General features: G+C 54.7%; 1 protein-coding gene and 1 long non-coding RNA gene across 4 annotated transcripts in view; one reads left to right on the top strand and one right to left on the bottom strand.

The window, feature by feature from the left end:
- Positions 1-196: 196 nt before the first annotated feature.
- The window catches only part of Ube3b (ubiquitin protein ligase E3B), a 43656-nt gene continuing 21709 nt past the window's right edge, over positions 197-22143 (top strand). The window contains exons 1-14 of one of the 3 annotated variants that reach the window (XM_052168208.1): positions 197-411; positions 3314-3401; positions 5670-5851; positions 5946-6066; positions 7149-7208; positions 7520-7624; positions 8603-8699; positions 10363-10448; positions 11435-11517; positions 13992-14097; positions 14366-14486; positions 15219-15396; positions 16947-17116; positions 18262-18429. In XM_052168208.1, coding sequence (XP_052024168.1) covers positions 5691-5851; positions 5946-6066; positions 7149-7208; positions 7520-7624; positions 8603-8699; positions 10363-10448; positions 11435-11517; positions 13992-14097; positions 14366-14486; positions 15219-15396; positions 16947-17116; positions 18262-18429 — 1456 coding nt within the window. In that variant the 5' untranslated portion in view covers positions 197-411; positions 3314-3401; positions 5670-5690. Of the gene's footprint in view, positions 412-1248; positions 1340-3313; positions 3402-5669; positions 5852-5945; positions 6067-7148; positions 7209-7519; positions 7625-8602; positions 8700-10362; positions 10449-11434; positions 11518-13991; positions 14098-14365; positions 14487-15218; positions 15397-16946; positions 17117-18261; positions 18430-22143 lie in introns of those variants that run through there. The other 2 variants (XM_052168206.1, XM_052168207.1) reach the window with 2 other exon arrangements.
- On the bottom strand, positions 20907-22047 carry LOC127672832 (uncharacterized). The gene is made up of 3 exons (XR_007975024.1): positions 21830-22047; positions 21558-21625; positions 20907-21150 (listed from the first exon to the last, which is right to left on the bottom strand). It is a non-coding gene; the product is annotated as an uncharacterized LOC127672832 (long non-coding RNA).

Here is a 22143-nt window from a genome sequence, read left to right as displayed (position 1 = left end):
ACACGTCTTAAAGCGTCCCCCTGTAGCCCTACACGGGGTTTCTTTTCATCAACAGCTCCCGCTAGAGTGGGTTACACCTCCCCTTGGCTGAGTCAGGCTTTTATCTCACTTCTGGATGTTTGTTTCTCTTTTTCGGCTGCTAAAGAAGACGATAGGATGGAGAGACGGTTTTGGGTTTTTTTTTTTTTCCTCGCATGGGCAAAGAAGCTGTGCGGAACTATTGTTTCCCGGAACTGAATAGTTGCTTCCAGGCGGAGTTCGGAGCACAACACCCGGGGCAAGATGGCGACCGGGCTTCGGTCGCTGCCCCGGGTCTGGCGAAACTCGGGGGTATCGGGCTGAGGCGGCGGTAGCTGCGGCCCAGACCCCGAGTGCGGGGGCCTCGAACCGATAAAGATCTCCGGACTGCGGGTAGCGAGTGGGAACAGGATGGTTGATTCTCTGGGCGGCGGGGCCCGGGACCGAGGGAGGTTGTTTGGGGGCCGAGTCTCGGCTTAGTGAATTCTGAGGAGAGACTGACTTTCCGGCTTCAGGGATCTCCGTGGTCCCCTTCCGTTGATGTTCGTGTGAAGGCGACTTGCTTTACTAGACAACTGAATCTGGGCGAGACGGACTTGTTATTGTGGTTGTTGATGTTGATGTTGGTGCCAGTGAAAGGCGTCGGGCCTCTGGATCACCCCAAGTGGAATTCGAGCCCCGTGCGCTCGCTGTGTGACCTTGGGTGAATCTAGTCACATCTCTGACCCTCAGTTTCCCCCCTCTGTAAATAGAGTAATTAGATTGCTTTACAGAGGTTATTTTATGATACGTTTTAGTGTGGTTCCTTATGGTGCATTTGACTTCACCCTAGCCACAAGGGTGCCTGGCATTGTCAACTTCTCTTTCTTGGGTCATTCTCTCTGTGTGTGAATCCTGAACCTTGTCTCTTTGACTTATCAATAAGTAATTCCTTTTTGGGATTCAAAGGCAGGGACCGTGAGGACACTGGCAAGTTATATGTCCTCTGCATTTCATTTCCCCATCTGGATAGGCTGTAGCTGTCTTAAGAGCAATAGCTTGGCTTATTAATGGTTTCTTTAAAAGCTATTGTCTATCCTTAGGCTTTTAAAATTGGAGTGTTGTAGCCTCATAGGATAGAGCTGATATAAAAGAGGGCCTAGTTAAATATCTCTACAACGTCTGTTATGTGGTCTCCCCTTAGATGGTGGCCCTTAAGCCTGCAAACCCAGCTACTTCTACCATAAAGGAAAGTCGCTCAGCAGTTTGTGTTTATTTTACTTCACAGTCTGGACCCTTGTGCAACTCGTTGCGCTTCTTGAAGTTAGTCTCAACCGAATAGGTCAGTTTTAAGCAAGTTGCTGGGAACATAGAAGTAACGCGGACTCTGAGTCTTTGTCAGCTTGGCTCTGTGGCTTACTAAGTGTATAACCCAGACTGAGGGAGGCAAGATCGTATCTTCTCAGCCTGTGCTGCCTTATTGTTATCTTTGCAGTCTTTGTCGCGTGTCTCTGTGACTCTCAGGGGAATGAGAACTTAATGCCCAGTTCCTCATGCATCTGATTTGCTTCATGTGTAAATGGAAAAGGGCCAGGAGAGAATGAAGAAACCCACAAAGCTTAGCTGTTGAGAAGTGCAAGCAGAAGCAGCCTGTAAGATTTTAGATGGGGATAATTTGGAGAAAGGGATCAGATCTTGAGAGGTCCTGGGGAGAGAGCTCTGAGGTAGTCACAAGTGCCGGGCACAGTTTGTGTGTAGTCATCCCTGTGTCCAGGGCCCTCTCCTGCTCCTGGTCCTGCCTACCACGGAGGATATCTTTTTTTTTTTTTTTTTTTTTGGATTTATCTTTTAATTTTAGGTATATGAGTGGTTTTCATTCATGCACACATATGTATGTGCATTCACCATATCTATGCCATGCCTGGTACCCATGACCAGAAGAGGAATCTGGATCCTCTAGAACTGTGGGTGCTAGAAGCTGAACTCTGTAAGAAGAGTCAGTGCTCAGAGCCACGGAACCATCTCTGAAGCCACGAGTAGGGGTATCTCGAGGAGAGGACTTAGGGTTGTAGTCATGCCTTGAGCCCTGCTTGCACCTTCCAGGAACTTGAATGTTCACAGTTGAACAATAGGACCAGGACTTGATGGCCCAAGTGCTGGACCTAGCACATCTAACCTCATTTGAAGACAGGGAAACAGCTTACTGGGACTGTGAGGGTGGGAAGGTTTTAAAAAGTGGTAATAATAAAATAAATTGGCTGGAAGAGAGCTCAGTGGTGAAGAGCACTTGCTGCTCAGGAGAGGGCCTGGGCCCCATTCCCAGCACTGCACCACCGGCTCCTGAGGACCTGTAACTCCAGCTCCAGGGGCATCTGACACCCTCTCCTGGCCCTCCTAGGCACTGCTCTCACAGACCGACAAACATACAATAAAAATAACTTCAAAAAGGAAAAAATCCTCTCTGTGTTCATAAAGGTAGCACGCCCCCCCCCCCCCCCTGCTTTTGCAGTGTTCTGTTCAAAGGTCCGTAGAACCACGGTGCACAGGTATCCGTTCTCATGACATGCGTCAAGGCTGATTGCCAAAGGTGGGAGACTGAGGCTCCCTCCCAGCAGAGTTGACAGAGCCAGGGGCTGGTGCCAGCTCTGTGTGACTCGGGCCCGTGCACCTGTTCCTGTGCCACCACACCTTGGCTTTCTGGAGGTGGGGGTGGGAGGGGCGCTCCCCTACCCACAAATCCCAACTCTCAAAATGGCCACTTTGATTTGCTTTTTGCCCTTCACGTTTCCCTGGGCTCTCAGCCTTGACCAGGCGAGACCTGGTTTGCCGCAGCATGGCTCCGTGTGTACACATTCCCTTGCCTTGTCACTGAGAAGTGGAAGCCGGTTGTCTCAGGAACAGCCATTGTTTTTTCCACTTCTAGGTCATGAACCCCTCTGCAGAGTGTTAAAACAGCATGACGGGTAATTATCTTTTACATTGCATCGTCTTTAGCGTCACTTTGAGGTTGGAGTGTACTTAGAGAAGACTTAGGGTTTTTAAAAATAATTTTTTTTAATTCTGTGCAAATTGGTGTTTTACCTGCATGTCTGTCTGTGTAAGGGTGTTGGAGTCTCTGGAACTCAAGTTACAGAAGTTGTGAGCTGCCATGTAGATGCTGGGACTCGAACCCATGTCCTCTGGGAGAGCTGCCAGTGCTTTTAGCTGCGGAATCATCTCTCTAGATAGTTTTTTTAAAACTACCACAGTATATCACATTTGGCAACATTGCAGTGTCATGCATACAAAAAAAGTACTAATTCTGAATCTTTCTTAGGCCAGAAAATCCAACTCCTCTGAAGCCAGAGGCTGCAGGCGTTCACTGATGGTCACCTAGGATCTCCGCTGCACAGGCAGGTCCTCAGGTGAGCTCTCCAGGTCCTGAGGAAAGAGGGGACAGTTAGGCACACACTGCCCCTCTCGTTCTAGCCTCCTTCCTCTCCCTGTGGTTAGCGGCCTATGCCGATCTAGTTCAGGGGAGTGACTGGTAGTGGGCCTTCCTGGTAGTGCGTTTGACGACTGTGCACAAAACAACCATGTTCTTGAGGATGCAGCAGTATGTCAGCAGATCCCTGTTGTCGTTTGACAAGTGTGGGGGCTGGGAGGGGCTGCAGAGGTCCCTGGGTGTGCTCATGACAGAAATCTAGGTCCTCCTGTTTATCTACGTATGTTTCAAAGTGGCTGTTGCTTTGAGTGACCTAACCTGGTGAAGGATGCTTCCAGACTCTGGATTTCTGCATCATTTCATGTTAATGATTCAGTTAGCTGGCTGATGGTAGTGTGTTTTGGTGGCTAAGGAAGTCACCCATTTAGGAGCTCAGGGGATCAACGCTGTGTACATCTGACTGTCAGAGCCACCCGATTGTGGCAAAAGCAGTTTGTAGTGATCCTGTACTGATCAGTGTTCACCTCTGACCCCATGGCACATGTCGGTAAGGAGGTGCGGTTCTCCTCAGCCTACCAGAGGAAAGTTATGTGTAGTGTCCCCACCAGATTAAAGGGGTTGCCATGGCTGCATGAAGCACGACTGGAGGGAAAGCTCTTGCATGCACACAGGAGGCCCAGAGTTCAGGCTCCCAGAGTCCACCGGGGCTGGGCAAGTGCGGCGCCATCTGTAATCTCAGCACCTCAAGCAGAAATGGGGTCCCTGAGGCCATTCAGCTTGAAATGGGGTCCCTGAGGCCATTCAGCTTAGGTAGAGCGCTGACTCGTGAGCACTGGGCTCAAATGAGACACCCTACCTTAATAAATGCAACGCAGGGCAGTGGAGGGAGACAGCGTCACCTGCAGTCCTCCGTGTGCATGGCTTCTCAGTGTGTGCAAAGGCTTGAGTTTGATCCCTGGCACCCCCCTGGTGGAGGGAGACCTACCGACATGTGTGTTTTCCTCCATACGTGTTCTGTGTGTGCACGTCACACACACACACAAAATAAATGTAGTTTTAAATGCTCCTAAAAAACGTTTCATCTCTGTACGTTATCTGCTTGCCTGCTTGTGTGTGCATTGTGGGTTTGCAGTGCCTCCAGAGGCACTGCGGAGGGCCTCGGATCTCTGTAACTGGAGTTGCAGGTGGTTAGGAGCTGCCGTGGGCTGCTGGGAACTGAACCTGGGTCTCCTGCGAGGGCAACAGTGCTCTTAACCCATGACACGTCTCTCTGGCCCCAGTACATGTAAAGAAGACCTTGGGGTGCCGAGGTGGTTGGGTAAGGCTCCGTGGTCTGATTTCAAGCTCCAGAACACATGTAAAGAAAATGGGCCACTCAGACAGTTTTCTGACCTCTACACATATTCCGTGACACACTTGCTAACACCAGCATACCACACGTGCACGCTAACCTTTGTAAGCTGCAATTGAAGTGGCTCAGCACGAAGGGCCTGCTGCCCAGCCTGACAGCCTGAGTCTCATCCCCAGGCCTCGGGTGTGACAGGCACCAGACAAACACACTTGCTCGTTCCTGCTTACCCGAAGAAAATGTAATTAAATAAAGGAAAAAGCCCTCTCTTTTTCATGTGTGACTGGACACAGCACAGGCACACTTGTGTGCGGGTGACCCCAGTGGTGTTAACATCATGTCTGCCTCTTCCTTCACACGTTACCTGCTGAGGTGGAAGGTGGCTGTTTCACTGCAGGCTGAGCATGGGAACCTCTGACGCCTGCTGTTAATTGGCAACTCTGGACGGGACGGCTTGTGCTTTGGGCTCTCCTTCAACTTGCAGGGAGCCTTCCCCTGCTCTACGCCCAGAGCTGAGCATACCCTTAAGAAAATGTGATTATTTGGAACAGCCTTGGTGTCCCTGGTCTCCGTGGGCTGTGTGAAAGGAGCCAGTAGGAAGTTTAGTGTCAGGAGAGCCATGAGCTCTGTGGGGGACTGGTGGCTGCTGAGCGCCTCTGCTGCTGCCAGGTACACTCCAGAGTCTACTGTGTGTGTGCTCCGCCCTGTGACCCACAGCAGCCCCTACTGTGTGTGTGCTCCGCCCTGTGACCCACAGCAGCCCCTACTGTGTGTGTGCTCCGCCCTGTGACCCACAGCAGCCCCTACTGTGTGTGTGCTCCACCCTGTGACCCACAGCAGCCCCTACTGTGTGTGTGCTCCACCCTGTGACCCACACCAGCTCTTCTCTTGTCCTCACAGGCTCCACGTCCATTTGCAAACATGTTCACTGTATCTCAGACCTCCAGAGCGTGGTTCATTGACAGAGCCCGGCAGGCGCGAGAGGAGAGGCTGGTGCAGAAGGAGCGGGAGCGCTCTGCGGTGACCATCCAGGCCCTAGTCCGCAGTTTCCTCTGCCGGAGGCGACTGCGCAGACACCTCAGGTGAGAGCAGAGCAGCTCCTGCCAACTGCTGGAGAAGCCTCCCGATGAGCGGCTCCTCATTCAGAAAGCCTTTTTTCCCCTCTTCTCTATCTAGGGACGAGATTGATGAGTTTTTTAATGCTGATGAGTCTGGGTCCAGTAAAAGAAGTGCACTTTGTATTTTTAAGATTGCCAGGAAACTGCTGTTCATATGCAAAACTACCGAGGACCAAGAGGTGAGCCCTAACTACCACTGCTTCTCTCCCTGTGTAAGGGCCAGGCCCCGACCCTTTTGTTTAAGGTACCCGCACAAGGCACAGTTCAGGGCTGCCCACTGCCTATGGAGAGATTGAGCCCTGCTTCTGGGGGTCTCTGCACACTGGGAATTATCCTCAGATGTGTGTGAGAAGCAGACAGCTGAAGGACATGGGTGAAAGACGGCAGAGACAACACAGTAGGAAACGCAAGTCATCGGTCTGAAGGTGGTGGGCCACAGGGCTGAGGCCCCCGCCCGAGGGAGCAGTGGGGGCTGCTCCCTGTCCTGGCCAGAGGGGCCAGTGCAGGCCTAGGCTCCAGTTCCCCAGAAACACACTGGAGTTTGGGGTGCATTTGATGAAATGCTGCCTCTCACCCTGTAAAACAGACCACTCTCCCCTCTGTCGCTTAGGAAAGTCACAGTAGGCGCTGACGACCATGCTCAGGGTACCACTGGGGGCTCCAGAGGGAACCCAGACAGGAAAGGTCTTCTAGCCCAGCTGAGAAGGGCAAATGGTCACAAAGATGAGGACCTTCGGACTTCAGTTGGTGACCCCATTATGGGGAGGACACTGTGGTGCCGTCCGTGCCCTTTTCAGCCGAGCAAGCTGTTCTTCCAGTTTCTACTCTTTCTTGACTTGCCTGCAGGGTTAACATGAACCAGAGGCCGAGGCTTGGGCTCACAGAGCTGCCTGTGGGGTGCAGGGCGCGGGTTAGAAGCTGTGAGCCTGCGGCAGGGTAGCCACGCTAGGAGCGGTGGGAGTCAGCAGGTTAGAGTGAGGCGAAAGGACTCCCCGTGCTGGGCTTCTGTGTGGAGTGCACAGCTAACCAGCTGTGGCCAGGGGGTCTCTAAGCCTCCACTCTGAGGCCCGTCTGCAGCCTTGCGCTGTTGTGTCCGTGTCTCTAAGTGGGAATTTAATCCGATCGTGAGTGTATGGTTTGGATCCCCTGACAACACGTTCCCTGCATGTTTTGTGTGTACGCCCACCAAGCACAGACTCGCTGTTCTTCTCATGTTCTGATCAGTTTGGAGCTCTGACGGCCAGCTTTTCTGCTCCCGCAGAGACTGGAGAAGTTGTGTCGCAGCATCCTGAGTAGTATGGATGCCGAGAATGAGCCAAAGGTGAGTGTGCGGGAGTGTGCGGGAGCTGGAGAGTCTCCTGTGAGCTCTGCAGGCCGAGCATGCGCACTAAGAGGCCCTCTTGGTGGATCAGACAGATGTGCAGCCGAGCATCGGGCGGCTGAACAGCACCCTGTCCTCATCTACAGAGCTGTGTCTCTGATTCAAGATGGTTGCTGCCCTTCTAGGCCCGAGAGCTCTGGGTTTAGTGTTAAAGTCCTTGCTGCTTCCCCTCCTCATCCATGCAGTCGCACTGCCTCAGTAGACCATCTGTGGTGCCACACCCACACTGCTGTGCTTCTCTCTGCCTGTAGGTATGGTACGTGTCCCTGGCTCTGTCCAAGGACCTCACTCTGCTGTGGATTAAGCAGATCAAGAGCATCCTGTGGTACTGCTGTGAGCTCCTCGGACAGCTCAAGGTGAGCCCCCCACACCCGCTGCTGGCAGTGTCCTCACCTGGTGCCTCAGTTGCCCTCCTTCACTGTCTGTGCCTCTGGGGGTCTAGTAGCCAGGAGAGAGCTGATGAGCCTCTTGGGAGTGCTCACTGAACAGTCTCCGTGACAGAACCTCCAGAGCCAGGGAGGTGACTGAGCGGGAGGCTGTTTGTAGTGCAAGTAACAGGACCCGAATTTGAATCTCCATCACATCAACCTGGGGCATGCCTTGAGTGTCTGTAAGCCCAGCGGCGGGGGACAGAGTCAGGTGACTCTCAGCAGTGTAGGTGAGGGACCCTGGCTCAAACATACAAGAGAGCAAAAGGGACAGACACTGACGTCCTGATCTACCTGCACCCACCGTCACACTACAGGACACACACCACACATGGGTCTCCGCGTCCCGCTATTCTTTCTTTACAAAGCCCCATGAGAGCTCAGCGCTACTGCCCCTAGTGAACGGATAAGTGACCCAAAGCACAGAGGGGTTAAGAAACTTCTCCAAGATCACACAGCCAGTAAGTAGTGAGACCAAGTTGTAGCCCCTAGTCCCCATTAGCATGTGTTGCAGCATATGGTCAGCTGTAGGTGTGTGTGTGTGTGTGCGCGCATGTGCATGCACATGTGTGTGTGTGGTGTGGTGTGTGTGCGTGCGTGTGTACGTGTGCACGCGCGCGTGTGTGTGTGCGCACGTGTGTATGCATGTGTGTGTGCGTGGCGTGTGTGCGTGGTGTGCGTGCATGCATGTGTACGTGTGTGCGCGCGCGCGTGTGTGTGTGTGTGTGTGTGTGTGTGGCAGCCCCACAGCCTGGGACCCTGACTCTCAAGGCTGCTTGGTCCTATGGTTAAGAACTCGTGCTGAGAGTGGGCTCACACATGCACTGGCTGTGCGATAGAGAAGCGAGCGCGTGTGCCGTGGAGCGGAGCGCGTGTGCAAGTCTTAATCTTCCTCTATCCTTGCAGCCAGAAATTTTACAGGACTCCAGGCTCATCACGCTGTACCTCACCATGCTTGTGACCTTCACGGACACTTCAACATGGAAGATTCTACGGGGGAAAGGTATGACAGGGGACACCTCCGCTGCGTGAGAAGCACTTCTACCACGCAAGCTTGGGAGGCCCTGAGCTGGAGCCTGAGCCCGTGGGCTTGATTTATCTTATCATGCATGGAGACCCTCCTGCCTTTGAATGTTTGTGAGAAGACTCTTCCCTGTTCTTTTTTGTAAAAAAAAAAAAAAAAAGGCCAAGCGGTGATGGCGCACGCCTTTAATCCCAGCACTCTGGGAGGCAGAGGCAGGTAGATTTCTGAGTTCAAGGCCAGCCTGGTCTACAGAGTGAGTTCCAGGACAGCCAGGGCTACACAGAGAAACCCTGTCTTGAAAACAAAAAACAAACAAAAACATTTTTAAAAAATAGTAGGGGTCTGGACACATGACTCTGTCCAGGTAAAGAGCAGTGACAGCTGTTCCTGAGGACTGGAGTTGGATTCCCACAAGGTGGCTCACAGCCGTTGGTGACTCCAGTTCCAGGGATCTGGTGTCTCTTCTGACCTCTATGGCCATCAGGCACAAGGGTTTCTCATACAGGCAGGCAGAGCACTCTATGCATAAAAAGAAACCTAAATGTTTTCAATGGTAATATTATTTTGCCCATAATGTTTACTGTGCAGTGGCCCTCTCTCCTAGAACTTGTCCATAGTGTCTGACACAGACACTCAGCACACAGACTTGTACATGCTGGACACGCTTAGACACTGGAGATGCTGTGGTGCGCAGAGCCGGAGTCTGCCGAGCAGATGCCACCAATCAGAAGCGGGTTTCACAGCCGTGGGGTCAAACAGCTGCAGATTGGGAACTCTCGAAAGAAAAACACATCGGTCCTCTAATGTGTCATGGCTGTTATGTTACCGCCAGGGCAGGCGGTGGTGGTGTGGTGGTGGTGTACCAGTCGCTACAGATTACCAGCAGGCAATCTAAAGTACGGGGAGGGTGTTCTGCGCCAATCCTACGCCTTGAGTGAGCAAGGATTCATTTACTTGTGGTTCTGGACCTGGAAGGGTCCTCCAGCTTTTGAGAGCTGAGCCCTGCTGGGTGGGCGTGTCCTGGTTGGGAGAAGAGAGCCTGCCTGGCCCTAGAAGTGCCAGCTGAGTTTCTTCTGGCGAGGGGTCAAACGGGGGTCAAACCTAGAGGTAACACTTGAGCCAGACCTCCTGTGGGAGTCTGCCTCCCAGAGCTCTAGTTTGCCCTAAGGGATTAGGAAGCTTGGCAGGGAGCCAGGGACTGTCCCCTCCCCTGGGACTGTGGCCTGGGGTGCTGTGCAGGTGCTTGGAGCTGTGCTAGAATACCCTGACGAAAGCAGCTGGAAGAAGAAAGGGGGTCCCCTTTGGCTAATGGTTGGATTGGGGGTGCAGTCCACCATGGCAGGGAAATCTGGCAGGAGGAGCTAGAAACTGGCCTGGCAGTTGGGGACCAGAGTGGGCACAGTTCATCTGTACACAGGAAACAGGATAGAACTGGGACAACCCGAACCCACTAAAACACCCTGTGATGCACTTCCTCCAGCAAATCCCCACTTCCTTAAGGTTAGGGTCCACTCCTTCCCAGTCAGTCACTGAGCCTGCGGGGACCTTTCTCATCAACCCCATGTCACCAAGGCCTTGTCCTCTGTTCCACTGGTTGCACTGTGGCAAGAGATTGTCTTCTCAAGCTGTTTTCTTCTTTTAGGTGAGAGCCTTAGGCCAGCCCTGAACCACATTTGCGCGAATATAATGGGCCATCTCAACCAGCGAGGACTTTACTCTGTGCTGCAGGTCTGTGGCCCCACCCCTAAAATCCCCTGCCTGCCGTGCCTGCATTGGGTCTTCCTGGGTGTGCACATTGCCTTGCATGCTGCTCATAGAATGGTTTGCTCCTCATAGAATGGTGTCCCCCCCCCCCACCCCCGCCCCAAGAGTTGAAGACGGGCAGTGACCTCTTCTGTCACCTCAGGCACTGTGGTCTTGGGAGGGAGGACCAGCATTCAGCTTCTAGGAAGTTCTACATGATGGCTACAAGGGCAAGCCAGCCTGCTGGCTGACACTGAGGTCCCAGAAGGAGGCCCAGGGCTGGCCTGCTCCTTGGTGGAGGGGGATAGTGTGTGTCTGTCTCAGCTACCTTAGGTGCTCCTCTGTCCACTCCATAGCACCGGTTCTCAGCTGGAGACCGGACGGAAAGTGCTGGTTCTTGAGGGGAGCCTTGGGCTTCCTGGGCTGTAAGGACCGCTGATCTGACTGTTCTGCCCAGAGCTAGGATGGCTGGCTCCCGGTTCAGTTCCACATCTCCACAACACAGTTGTGTGTCGGCCGTGGCTATTGCTTAGGTCACATTTCACGTGGATTTTCTTCACTCAGTGTCTTGGGGGATTGTTTCAGGGACTGCCTTGCTGACCCCCAACCTCAAAGCCCTAGGCTTGAGCGCTTCTGGGAAGCCAGGGCTGCAGGGGCACAGACACCCTGCTTACAGACACTATTATCTTAGCTGTTGATCATGAAAATGCTTTCTACCCAGCATTTGGGATCAGGAGGGGCAGACGCGGCCTCCACAGTGGGCAGCTCTCTTCCCCAGCTCCATTCTGATGCAGATTATCTGCAGTGTTTGTTTCTTTTGCCTTTTTGTTGTTTTGCTTGAGAAGGGATCTGCTGTGTAACCAAGCTGGCCTGGAACTCACTGTATAGACCAGGCTGGCCTTGAGTGGCTGGCTAGCCTGCCAGCTACAGAATCTCAATGCATAGGCTGACGGCTTGACTTTTCTTTTCAGGTACTGCTGACCCGAGGCCTGGCCAGGCCCCGGCCCTGTCTGTCCAAAAGCATGTTAACAGCAGCCTTCTCTCTGGCCCTGCGGTAAGAAGCCAGCTGCAAGGCTGCTCCCAGCACTCCCCTCTCCCCTCCCGGCTCTCTCTCCCCGCGCCTTGTCAGACTGCAGGAGTTGTTCATCTTAGTGAAGGTGACATTTTGTGACATTCACACTATCCTTCAGCCTTTAGAGTGTGTGAGTGTTTGACGTGTGATCTGAAGGCGATGACTCGCAGTGAATTAGGTTCATCCTGCCAGTGGCTGTGTAGGGGATTTTTCCTCTTGAGTTTCTAAGAGTAAAAGAAGGAAGCCCAGGAAGCCCAGGGCAGGGGGAGGGTTCAGAGGACAGGGCTGGGGACATAGGTGGGAGATGCTGGCGTCTAAAGCCACAGAGAGTGCTCGAGGTTGTTTATATCCACGAAGTGTGTAAGTGTGTAGACACGGAAGTCATCCTTAGAGGAGTCAGCCTGCATTCTGACTCCTCTGAATGAGGAGTTCTGAAGCCGCATTCCTAACCGCTCTGGAGCGTTTGTGGTCTGCTGAGGATCACTGAGTGAAGAAGAAGTGACGCTGTCAAGCCAGCTCGGCTGTCAGAGCGTGGGGTCCTTACCTTGCCGGTGTGTCGATCACCCCTGGTGCTTTGTTCTGTGGAGCCCTTTGCACAGGGGCACTGCACAGCCTATGCGCCGTCTGCTGTAAAGGGCTCAGCTCCGTGGCCCCTTGGCCGTCGCGGCTGCTGCTGGGAGTGCGCGCCTGCTCGGCTTTGATCCCCAGGACCAGAGATGCTGGGGATGGTGGGGCTTGCCTATAGGAGGAAGAGGCGGAGGGTCACCCATGGCTGCATGTATGGTGGAGAGCAGCCCGAGATACACGAGACCCTGCCTCGGGGAACGGGAAACACGAAAACTCTCTGGTAGAGCAATCCACGACCTCGCTAAGGCCAGGCTGCTCCACAGCCCTCTGCTCCCTCCCGGTCTGCAGATCACTGAGCACGATCAGAACCTTTTAAAATAGGGTGCAGGGTGGTGAGATGGCTCCGTGAGAAAGGCGCTCACATGGGGCCAACAGTTCTCGGAAGGGTGCACAGAGGATGTCACAAAATTGTCCCCTGACCACAGGCCTCAGTTGGCACACCCTAACACGTGTGTACGCATGCAGTATAATAGTAAATAAAATTGAAGACTCTGGCAGTGTTGTCCTTGTCAGGAAGGTCCTGACACATCCAATGACAATGAACACGGTGTCACTGGCTCTATGCTAGCAGACTCTGCACGCTAGCTAACTCTTTACTCTGAAGAGTACCACTGCGGACAGCAGAAAGTCTTAAGGCTGGCTTGCTAGACTAACCACTTGGCACCCAAGCTAATCTCACTGCTTCCAGTGGGCAAAACAAGAAAATCCAGTTCTACACTTTAGAAAGAGGCTCAAACCAGTACGGGCATGGTTTCCCCAGCAGAGCAAAGGCTCAGGAGCAACAGTGAGGCTGTGCCTCATCTCTGCACAGGTGTCTGGAGATTCCAGCCCGGCCCAGGTCAGCACAGTCAGGAAGAGAGGTGCTGGGGGCGCCACACACGGCACAGCTCACAAGCACATGTGCCTCCTGTCTGCCAGCGAAGGTCCGCAGAACCTTTCTCTGGCTTTCTTGCCCTGCCGCCTTCTCGGGTGATGAGTCCGCTGTCCCACTGAGCTGTGATGCTCCTCTGTGATTAGCAGAGCTAGACAAGGCAGAGAGCACAGGCACAGCCAGCTTGGGTGGGGGCGGGGCGGGGCGGGGAAGACAGGAACCAGGATTAGTAAGCTCACAGCAATGCACCACAAATAATTCTCTGGGTCACATTAGGCGTGGACTAATCTGAGGGGGTTGTGTTGATCGATAACTGACGGAGAAAGGCCCCGAGTGTTGAAGGCACTGTCTCCTGGGCCGGCCCTGAAGTGTCTGAGATCAGCTGGGCAAGCAGGCAGCGTGACTTCCCTCCCTGAATGGTGGGATTACATGTGTGCACCGCCATGCCTAGCCTGGGGTCAGTGTCCTACTTTAATATCTGTCTTCTAAGGGAAGTAATGCATGCTTATTGTGAAAAGCCCAGATAACTCAGGAAGTAGGAGGAATGGCCCTTCTCCATGGTCCTGTCACCCACAAATCACGCTGATGACCTTTCCTCTATTTTTCCGAGTTTTTCCCTACTTTTCTGTTTTGTGTGCTGATGTGTGTACTTTCAGTGTTCATACAGACTGTAGACTCTAAAGTAAGCCATGTGCTTAAAGTGGGAGGTATCAGTGCGTCGTCACCCCGGGGACTCACATGAGTGGCTCTGCTCAGTTGAGGAGTGGGCTTCCTTGTCAGAAGCTCCTCCCACCACGGAGGTATTATTGTCTTGCTTTCTTCCATATTTCTTATAGAACAAACATTTCCTCAGGCCAGTCACTTCAGGACTGACCTTCCTCGCTGTGCAACGTCACTCCGTGGCGCTTGCTGGCTTGCTCACTCGCCCTGTGTCTGAGCCCTGCCCCTCTCTGTCTAGCCCCGTGGTTGCTGCGCAGTTCTCAGACAATCTGATGCGGCCCTTCATCATCCATGTCATGTCGGTACCTGCGCTCGTGGCTCACCTCAGCACCGTGGCCCCTGAGGTGAGCTTGTGGTGCTATCTTTGATTGCCCATCTCCAAAAGCAAAGCGGCACCTCTGCCGGTCCCCACCCCTGCACACAGCTTTCACAGAGGCTGGTGTAGACGGGTTCCTGTGAGCAGCCTTAACACCAGGTTCCTGATCTTGTCCTGTCCCTGCTGCTTGAGGGCAGCGAGCACGGGTCATGTCCTCTCTCAGGAGAGCCCTGCCCTGCCCTGCCCGACTCTGGCTCTGGCTCCGCTCAGTGTTAACCCTCTACCGTTGCCTGCAGCGCCTCGGTGTTTTAGAGTCCCATGACATGCTTCGTAAGTTCATCGTCTTTCTGAGAGACAGAGACCGATGCCGCGACGTCTGCGAAAGTTTAGAAGGCTGCCACACCCTGTGCCTCATGGGTGAGTCCAGGGGCCGGGTTGGAGTTGGCTGTGGCCCTGGCGAAGCCTGAGGGTTTCCTTAAGGTCATTGGCAGGAGTTAATATAAACAGATTCTCTCCACAGTGCAGATAGAAGGTCAGTCAGGACCACATGTGGACTGTGACTGCGTGGGTACCTGTGTCCTGCTGCCCGTGGAGTCCTTCCCTAGATGGCAGGGCCCGTGGCTCAGAGCCGAACCTCTCTTTGCTTCTGTGGAACTGAAGTGTTTGAACGCAGGACACACAGCTCTCTCTCTGGGTCTGAGGAAGGGAGTTTAGACAAAGCTGGTCTTAGATTGGCACCCCTCAGACCGGCAGGCTCCCCTCGGTGATAGCATTTGTGTTCCTTGGACTGGACCTTAAGGGCACTACAGCCATCTCCCAGGACATCAGCTAATGCTGCATCTTGTGTTCCTCCTGGGTTACTGTCACATTAAAATGTGATGCTAAGTATCATGTCCCTCTGGTGCCTGGCAGTCCCATGTCTTCCCACGGCACCACAGGGATGGTGGGCGCCATCACTCCTGCCTTAGCACTAAGGAGGTCATTTCAGGGTCAAGAGCCGTGGGGCTCATCTGTGGCCACTCTGTGACCTAAAGTCAGGTCAGCTAACCCCATGTAGACGCTGCTCCTCACCTGCGCCTCGAGCAGAGAGCAGGGCTGGGAGGCCCCGCAGCGCCTGTCTGGGCCTCACGTTCAGCGCTCTCTCTGCAGGCAATATCCTACACTTGGGCTCCTTCAACCTCAAGATGTTGGAGGAGGAGACAGACGGGTTTGTGAGCTTGCTCACCCAGATGCTGTGCTACTGTCAGAAGTACGTGTCCCAGAAGAAGTCCAACCTGACCCACTGGCACCCTGTGCTCGGCTGGTTCTCCCAGTCTGTGGATTACGGGTACGTCCGGCGGTGGGCTCTGTCCTCCCCACGCCGTCCACCCACTGCCTTCCCCCTCCCGTTGTCCTCTTCCAGCTTCAGGGTTTTGTCTCATTGTAAAAATCATATGATGGCTGGAGAGATGGCTCAGCGGTTAAGAGCACTGACTGCTCCTCCAGAGGTCCTGAGTTCAAATCCCAGCAACCACATGGTGGCTCACAACCATCTGTAATGGGATCTGATGCCCTCTTCTGGGGTGTCTGAAGACAGTGACAGTGCACGCATATACATAAAATAAATAAATAATTCTTTTAAAATTACATATGTATTATATGGCATAGATACAGCCTGGGGACTTGGCTCACTGGTAGAGAGGTTTGCCTGGCAGGCCCCGGGTTCAAGCCCCAGAGCCGAAAGAGCATTCAGTAGTCCATGACCCTCACGCAGAGGTGTGCGTGGTTGGCTTTTCCTCCATGTTCTTTCCTGATGTTTTTTCTGTGGAGAAGCCAAGGTCACATGGCTTCCCCGTTTCTCTTTAGTTAGTTGCTGCAGACCCTGCCCTCGTTACTTCCTCTTTAGTATGCTTGCTGCTGATTGTCCCACATGCCTTGGAGATGCCGAGACGAGACGGGGCACAGGGTTTAAAGGGATAAGAGCCCCCAGGCCTTCCCACGAGAGGCAATATGAGCATCAAAAACTCAGCGTCATTAGGATGGCAAGGGCTGAAGAGCTGAGGTGACGTCAGGCGGCTACACAGACACAAGCTGTCTCGATACTGCATGCCAGGGCCTGATCCCACAAGATAGCGGGAGCCAGCTTAGAGCCCTGATGGATTCTGGGGGTTGGGGCCTTGCTGGAAATAACAGCCTGCAGTGGAGATGCCTCTGAGGCAAGGAGCGTGTTGAGGAGCCCTGTAGGTGTCGGGTCACCTGAGAGGAAGAGCTGTGCAGCCAGTAGGACACAGCTTGTGCCTGACAGGGCAGGGGACAACTGCAAGATGGCCGCCTCAGGGAAGGCGGTGTGAGAGACTGCTTGGGAGACAGTCAGGGAAGGCAGGTGAGAGACTTCCTGGGAGACAGTCAGGGAAGGCGGGTGAGAGACCTCCTGGGAGACAGTCAGGGAAGGCGGGTGAGAGACTTCCTGGGAGACAGTCAGGGAAGGCGGGTGAGAGACCTCCTGGGTGACAGTCAGGGAAGGCGGGTGAGAGACCTCCTGGGAGACAGTCAGGGAAGGCGGGTGAGAGACTTCCTGGGAGACAGTCAGGGAAGGCGGGTGAGAGACTTCCTGGGAGACAGTCAGGGAAGGCGGGTGAGAGACTTCCTGGGAGACAGTCAGGCGCAGTGGGCTCCTAGGCAGGCCCGGCCCTCAGCGGCAGTTTCTTTATTCTGCTTCTTCTCATGAGAAATCCATTTGGATTTTCTTGTCTGTTGGTGCAGACAAACATGCAGCTCAAATAACCTCTAAAGAGTGCTGTGGTCACAGGCATGTGACTGCGAGCCCAGGCTGCCCTCTGTGTGGAGGGCCCAGGGAGGGGACCCTGGGTGCACTGACACTGCCCCTCTCTGTCCTAGCCTCAATGACTCCATGTACCTGATCACCAAGCAGCTGCAGTTCCTGTGGGGCGTGCCTCTCATCCGCATCCTCTTCAGTGACATCCTCAGCAAGAAGCTGCTGGAGCACACAGAGCCACCCCCGGCGCAGCCGCAGCCATCCTCACCGCAGACCGTGCTCCCCATGAAGAGTGAGTGAGCGGCCGTGCCGGCCTCGCTGGCCTCGGAGGGCTGTGAGGGCCGCGGGCTGTTTGCTGCGCTCTAGGCTCGGGCCTTAATCCAGGGCCTGGGGCCTGCTAGGCACAGGCACCGCTCCTGCTTCTCCCTGTGCGACCGCCAACCGCCTATGGAACAGTCGCCTCTCCCCATCCCCGCCATCTTCAGGGTGCTCAAGTCCACATTCAGCAAGACAGTGTGGGTCCAAATAGAAATAAGAGCCAATGAGGGGGACTGAGGCAGTCAGCATCCTGGGGGGGGGGGGCTCTGCTGTCTCTGAGCCTCAGCTTGGCTGCAAGCTTCCAAGGGTCTTGTGGACCCTCTTCCAGGGAGCAGCACGGAATCCATCTTATAGGGGACTTTTAAGCTTTTCTGAGTTTAATCATAAATCTCCCGCGTACGACTCCTGCTTCACGGAGCCACTGAGGCACAGGCCAGGCCGGCACCTCAGCTGCAGCCCTGTGCAGGGAAGTGGGCGCCATAGGAAGGAAGGAAGGAGGGAGGGAGGGAGGGAGGGAAGGAAAGAAAGAAGGAAGGAAGGAGGGAAGGAAGGAAGGAAGGAAGGAAGGAAGGAAGGAAGGAAGGAAGGAAGGAAGGAAGGGAGGGAAGGAAGAGACAGAAAGGCTTCTGCTGCTGTGTGGTCACAGCCAAGGAAATGAGAGCAGCATGTGATTCACCACCACTGCACTGCTTGCCTGGGGTGGGCGGGGCAGAGGTGGGCGGGGCAGAGGTGGGCGTGGGTGGCAGTGGGCATGGGCGGTGGTGGGTGAGCAGGGCTCCACTCCTGTTGCTTCAAATGTCCGTGAACAGGAAAGACAAAGGCTGAAGTGAAGGCTCGGACTCGGGGTCTGAGGGTGTCCACAGGACTCCCTCCAAAACAAACACGGAAATAGCGACTGGGCTCCCCCTGCCCCCACACAGTCCCCAACATTTCCCCTTTGCCTTGTTGAAATCTGGCGGCACAGTAAGAATCCACGTCAAAGCTGAACATGCCTGACTCCCGCTGAAAGGTGCCGGGGTAATTAAAGGAGCGTTAGCATTTTCCCAGGTTATCCCAAAGGAGCGCGTTGAGCCCACGCGGCAGCCCACTGCACTGCTGCGTGTCTTCCCTCCGTGCCAGGTCTCCTCAAGCGTGCGTTTCAGAAGTCGGCTTCTGTTCGGAACATCCTCAGGCCTGTCGGGGGCCGACGCGTAGACTCGGCTGAGGTGCGGAAGGTCTGCAGCATCTGTGTGCTCTACCAGACCTCGCTGACGACCCTCACCCAGATCCGCCTGCAGATCCTCACAGGTCAGGAACCTGAGGCCGCTCCCACTTCCAGAGTGGCCAGGCAGCGTGTCCTAGAAAGCGTGACCTTTTCTTCCTGGCGGCCTTGACTCAGAGGGGGGGCGTTTGGGTTCTTAGAGACTGCTGAGCCTCCAGAGCCTCAGTCCCAGCACCACTGCATTACTCCCCTGCTGGCCTGACCAAGCTCAGCCAGTCGCCGGGCCTCAAGGGCAAAAGACAGTTGGACAGCATTATAACGTGACTCCAGCCTGGGCTGAGGCTGAAGCGCTTTATTTTTCCCCAGTCTGCTTTCACACTATTCTAGGCACTAGCAGAGAAGAGGGTCCGTTCTTAGATCAAAGACAAAGGGATTAAACAAGGCAGGGAACAAAGAGATCAACACAGTTCTCAAGCAAAGCAATAAGCAAAGCCCCTCCCTTCCCCTCCCCAGTCACTGGGCCTGGGCCTTCTCAGGATTACCCAGTCCAAGGAAGTCACACACTCCTTGGCTGTGTTGTCTTGTGCCTTAGCCCTGTCTGATCCTACTTCTTCCTCCTAGCCCAGTGACAAGTACACCCCGAATGTCTGTAAGCAGCCCCAAAAGCTCTCCCAGCAGTCCCCTGTGAAACTGCTCAGAGGGTGAGTGCTGTAGACAGGGAGGCTGTTGGCCACGTGAGAGTGGGCCGCCTCACCTTGGCTGCTGCTGTGGAGAGCTGCACACCTATGCGAAGGGCACTCTGCCTTCATAGGATGGTACCCTGAGCCAGACTTCCTCTCCAACTAGGCGATGCCAGGCCACTGTAGCATCTTAGAGGCGTGAGGACCAGAGGTGAGGCCAGCTATGGGTCTGGGCACCTCTGTGGCCTCACTGCTGAGCTGGAGGCCAGGGAGGCCTTGTGAGGTCCCAGAAGACACTAGTCAGGAGAGAGCAGGGGAGGAGCCACCTGGCATTTCCCAGCCCCGGGACCTGAGAGGCCCTTGGGTAGAGGAGTCTGAGGTTATCTCCTATCTCTTTAAGGTGACCTCACAGTAAAACCCCTTCCCTGTGCGGGAATCTGAACTTCAATCTCCTGCCCACAGGCTTTGAGAGTAAAATTCTGTGGTGTCCCTTCTCCTGGCTGCCATTCTAAGTCAGGTACAGGGTGACACAGTGTGCAGCAGTAAGTATCCCCGACCCCAGCGGCTGCCCGCAGCAGCACTGTTGCTTTCTTCTTGTAGTCAGTAAGCTACTTCATGTCTGCCCACTGTAATGTAGGATTACTCTGGTTCTGTATGTTTTTCAACTGTGAGGTTTCTGAACTCTTGGGTGTGTGTGGTTCAGGTTGTATACACAGAGTGCTCCTGTGGAACCAGCATGACAGCCCAGGAGCAAGCAGGCGCCAGTCCTGGGCTGTTTGTTTCTTCGCAGATCATTCAGTTCCGCTGTCCGCACACTTAAGCAGCCTGATAGGATCTCCAGAGCCCCACCTCAGGCGGCAGGCCTCTCAGGCAGGCCTCGTTTGAGACTAGGAGAGTGGCTCATCTGCTGAGAGCTGTTAGGTCCCGTGCAGAGCTTGTTACCTCCCTGCATCTGCAGCACGCCCGGAACCTCAGGTCAAGCATCTTAGTCACTGACTGGTGTTGACCGAAGATGCACCAATGTTCAGCCTGTGTCCAGGCCTTGCAGCCCTGAAAGACAGAGGAGAGGGTCCCTGCTGTCCCTGTGGCGTTCTTGCTGGCCCAGGGCTCACTTTGGAGTTTGTGCTGCAATCATTCCTTGCTTTCCTGGTTTTAGTGCAGCATCCAAGGCGCAGGGGGAAGGAGCCTGCGAGATGGTCAGACACGGGCCTGCCCACAGAGCCACGCCAGCCGCTGGTGACTGTCTGTCCTAAATGCTCTTTCATTGGGACAGAGCCGGAGTCATCCGTCCCCTGCATTCCTGTCTGCTCTGTGCTGGCACTGAGTAGTGACAGCGACCAAGTAGATGTGGCCTGATGTCATGAGAGCATGGAAGGGCTGACCGTGTGAGGCTTCTGTCCTGATGAAGGGCTGACCATGTGAGGCTTCTCTCCTGATGAAGGGCTGACCTGTGTGAGGCTTCTCTCTTGATGAAGGACTGACCTGTGTGAGGCTTCTGTCCTGATGAAGGGCTGACCCGGGTGAGGCTTCTCTCCTGATGAAGGGCTGACCTGTGTGAGGCTTCTCTCCTGATGAAGGGCTGACCTGTGTGAGGCTTCTGTCCTGATGAAGGGCTGACCGTGTGAGGCTTCTGTCCTGATGAAGGGCTGACCTGTGTGAGGCTTCTGTCCTGATGAAGGGCTGACCTGTGTGAGGCTTCTCTCCTGATGAAGGGCTGACCTGTGTGAGGCTTCTCTCCTGATGAAGGGCTGACCCGGGTGAGGCTTCTGTCCTGATGAAGGGCTGACCCGGGTGAGGCTTCTGTCCTGATGAAGGGCTGACCCGGGTGAGGCTTCTGTCCTGATGAAGGGCTGACCTGTGTGAGGCTTCTGTCCTGATGAAGGGCTGACCCGGGTGAGGCTTCTGTCCTGATGAAGGGCTGACCTGTGTGAGGCTTCTGTCCTGATGAAGGGCTGACCCGGGTGAGGCTTCTGTCCTGACGAAGGGCTGACCTGTGTGAGGCTTCTGTCCTGATGAAGGGCTGACCTGTGTGAGGCTTCTGTCCTGACGAAGGGCTGACCCGTGTGAGGCTTCTGTCCTGACGAAGGGCTGACCTGTGTGAGGCTTCTGTCCTGACGAAGGGCTGACCTGTGTGAGGCTTCTCTCCTGATGAAGGGCTGACCTGTGTGAGGCTTCTGTCCTGACGAAGGGCTGACCTGTGTGAGGCTTCTGTCCTGATGAAGGGCTGACCTGTGTGAGGCTTCTGTCCTGACGAAGGGCTGACCTGTGTGAGGCTTCTCTCCTGATGAAGGGCTGACCTGTGTGAGGCTTCTGTCCTGACGAAGGGCTGACCTGTGTGAGGCTTCTGTCCTGATGAAGGGCTGACCGTGTGAGGCTTCTGTCCTGATGAAGGGCTGACCTGTGTGAGGCTTCTGTCCTGACGAAGGGCTGACCTGTGTGAGGCTTCTCTCCTGATGAAGGGCTGACCTGTGTGAGGCTTCTGTCCTGATGAAGGGCTGACCCGGGTGAGGCTTCTCTCTTGATGAAGGGCTGACCTGTGTGAGGCTTCTGTCCTGATGAAGGGCTGACCTGTGTGAGGCTTCTGTCCTGACGAAGGGCTGACCTGTGTGAGGCTTCTGTCCTGATGAAGGGCTGACCCGGGTGAGGCTTCTGTCCTGATGAAGGGCTGACCCGGGTGAGGCTTCTCTCCTGATGAAGGGCTGACCCGGGTGAGGCTTCTCTCCTGATGAAGGGCTGACCCGGGTGAGGCTTCTGTCCTGATGAAGGGCTGACCTGTGTGAGGCTTCTCTCCTGATGAAGGGCTGACCTGTGTGAGGCTTCTCTCCTGATGAAGGGCTGACCTGTGTGAGGCTTCTGTCCTGATGAAGGGCTGACCCGGGTGAGGCTTCTGTCCTGATGAAGGGCTGACCTGTGTGAGGCTTCTCTCCTGATGAAGGGCTGACCTGTGTGAGGCTTCTGTCCGAGTGGCTGAATCAGCCACGGCAGCCAGCCTTGGGCGGCCAGGTGACCAGCTAGATCATGTAAAGCAAGTGTCAGCGGGCATGCGCCTGCCCTGCCTGGAAGCTGTCCTCAGAACTGTGTCTGCTCCTGAGTGCTGCCAGGGAGCAGTTACACTCTTTG

The sequence above is a fragment of the Apodemus sylvaticus genome, chromosome 22 (genome assembly GCF_947179515.1).
Source record: "Apodemus sylvaticus chromosome 22, mApoSyl1.1, whole genome shotgun sequence".
In the NCBI taxonomy this organism is placed as follows: Eukaryota; Metazoa; Chordata; class Mammalia; order Rodentia; family Muridae; genus Apodemus; species Apodemus sylvaticus.
Note: the sequence above shows the minus strand (reverse complement) of the source record. Positions and strands in the feature narration are given on the sequence as shown.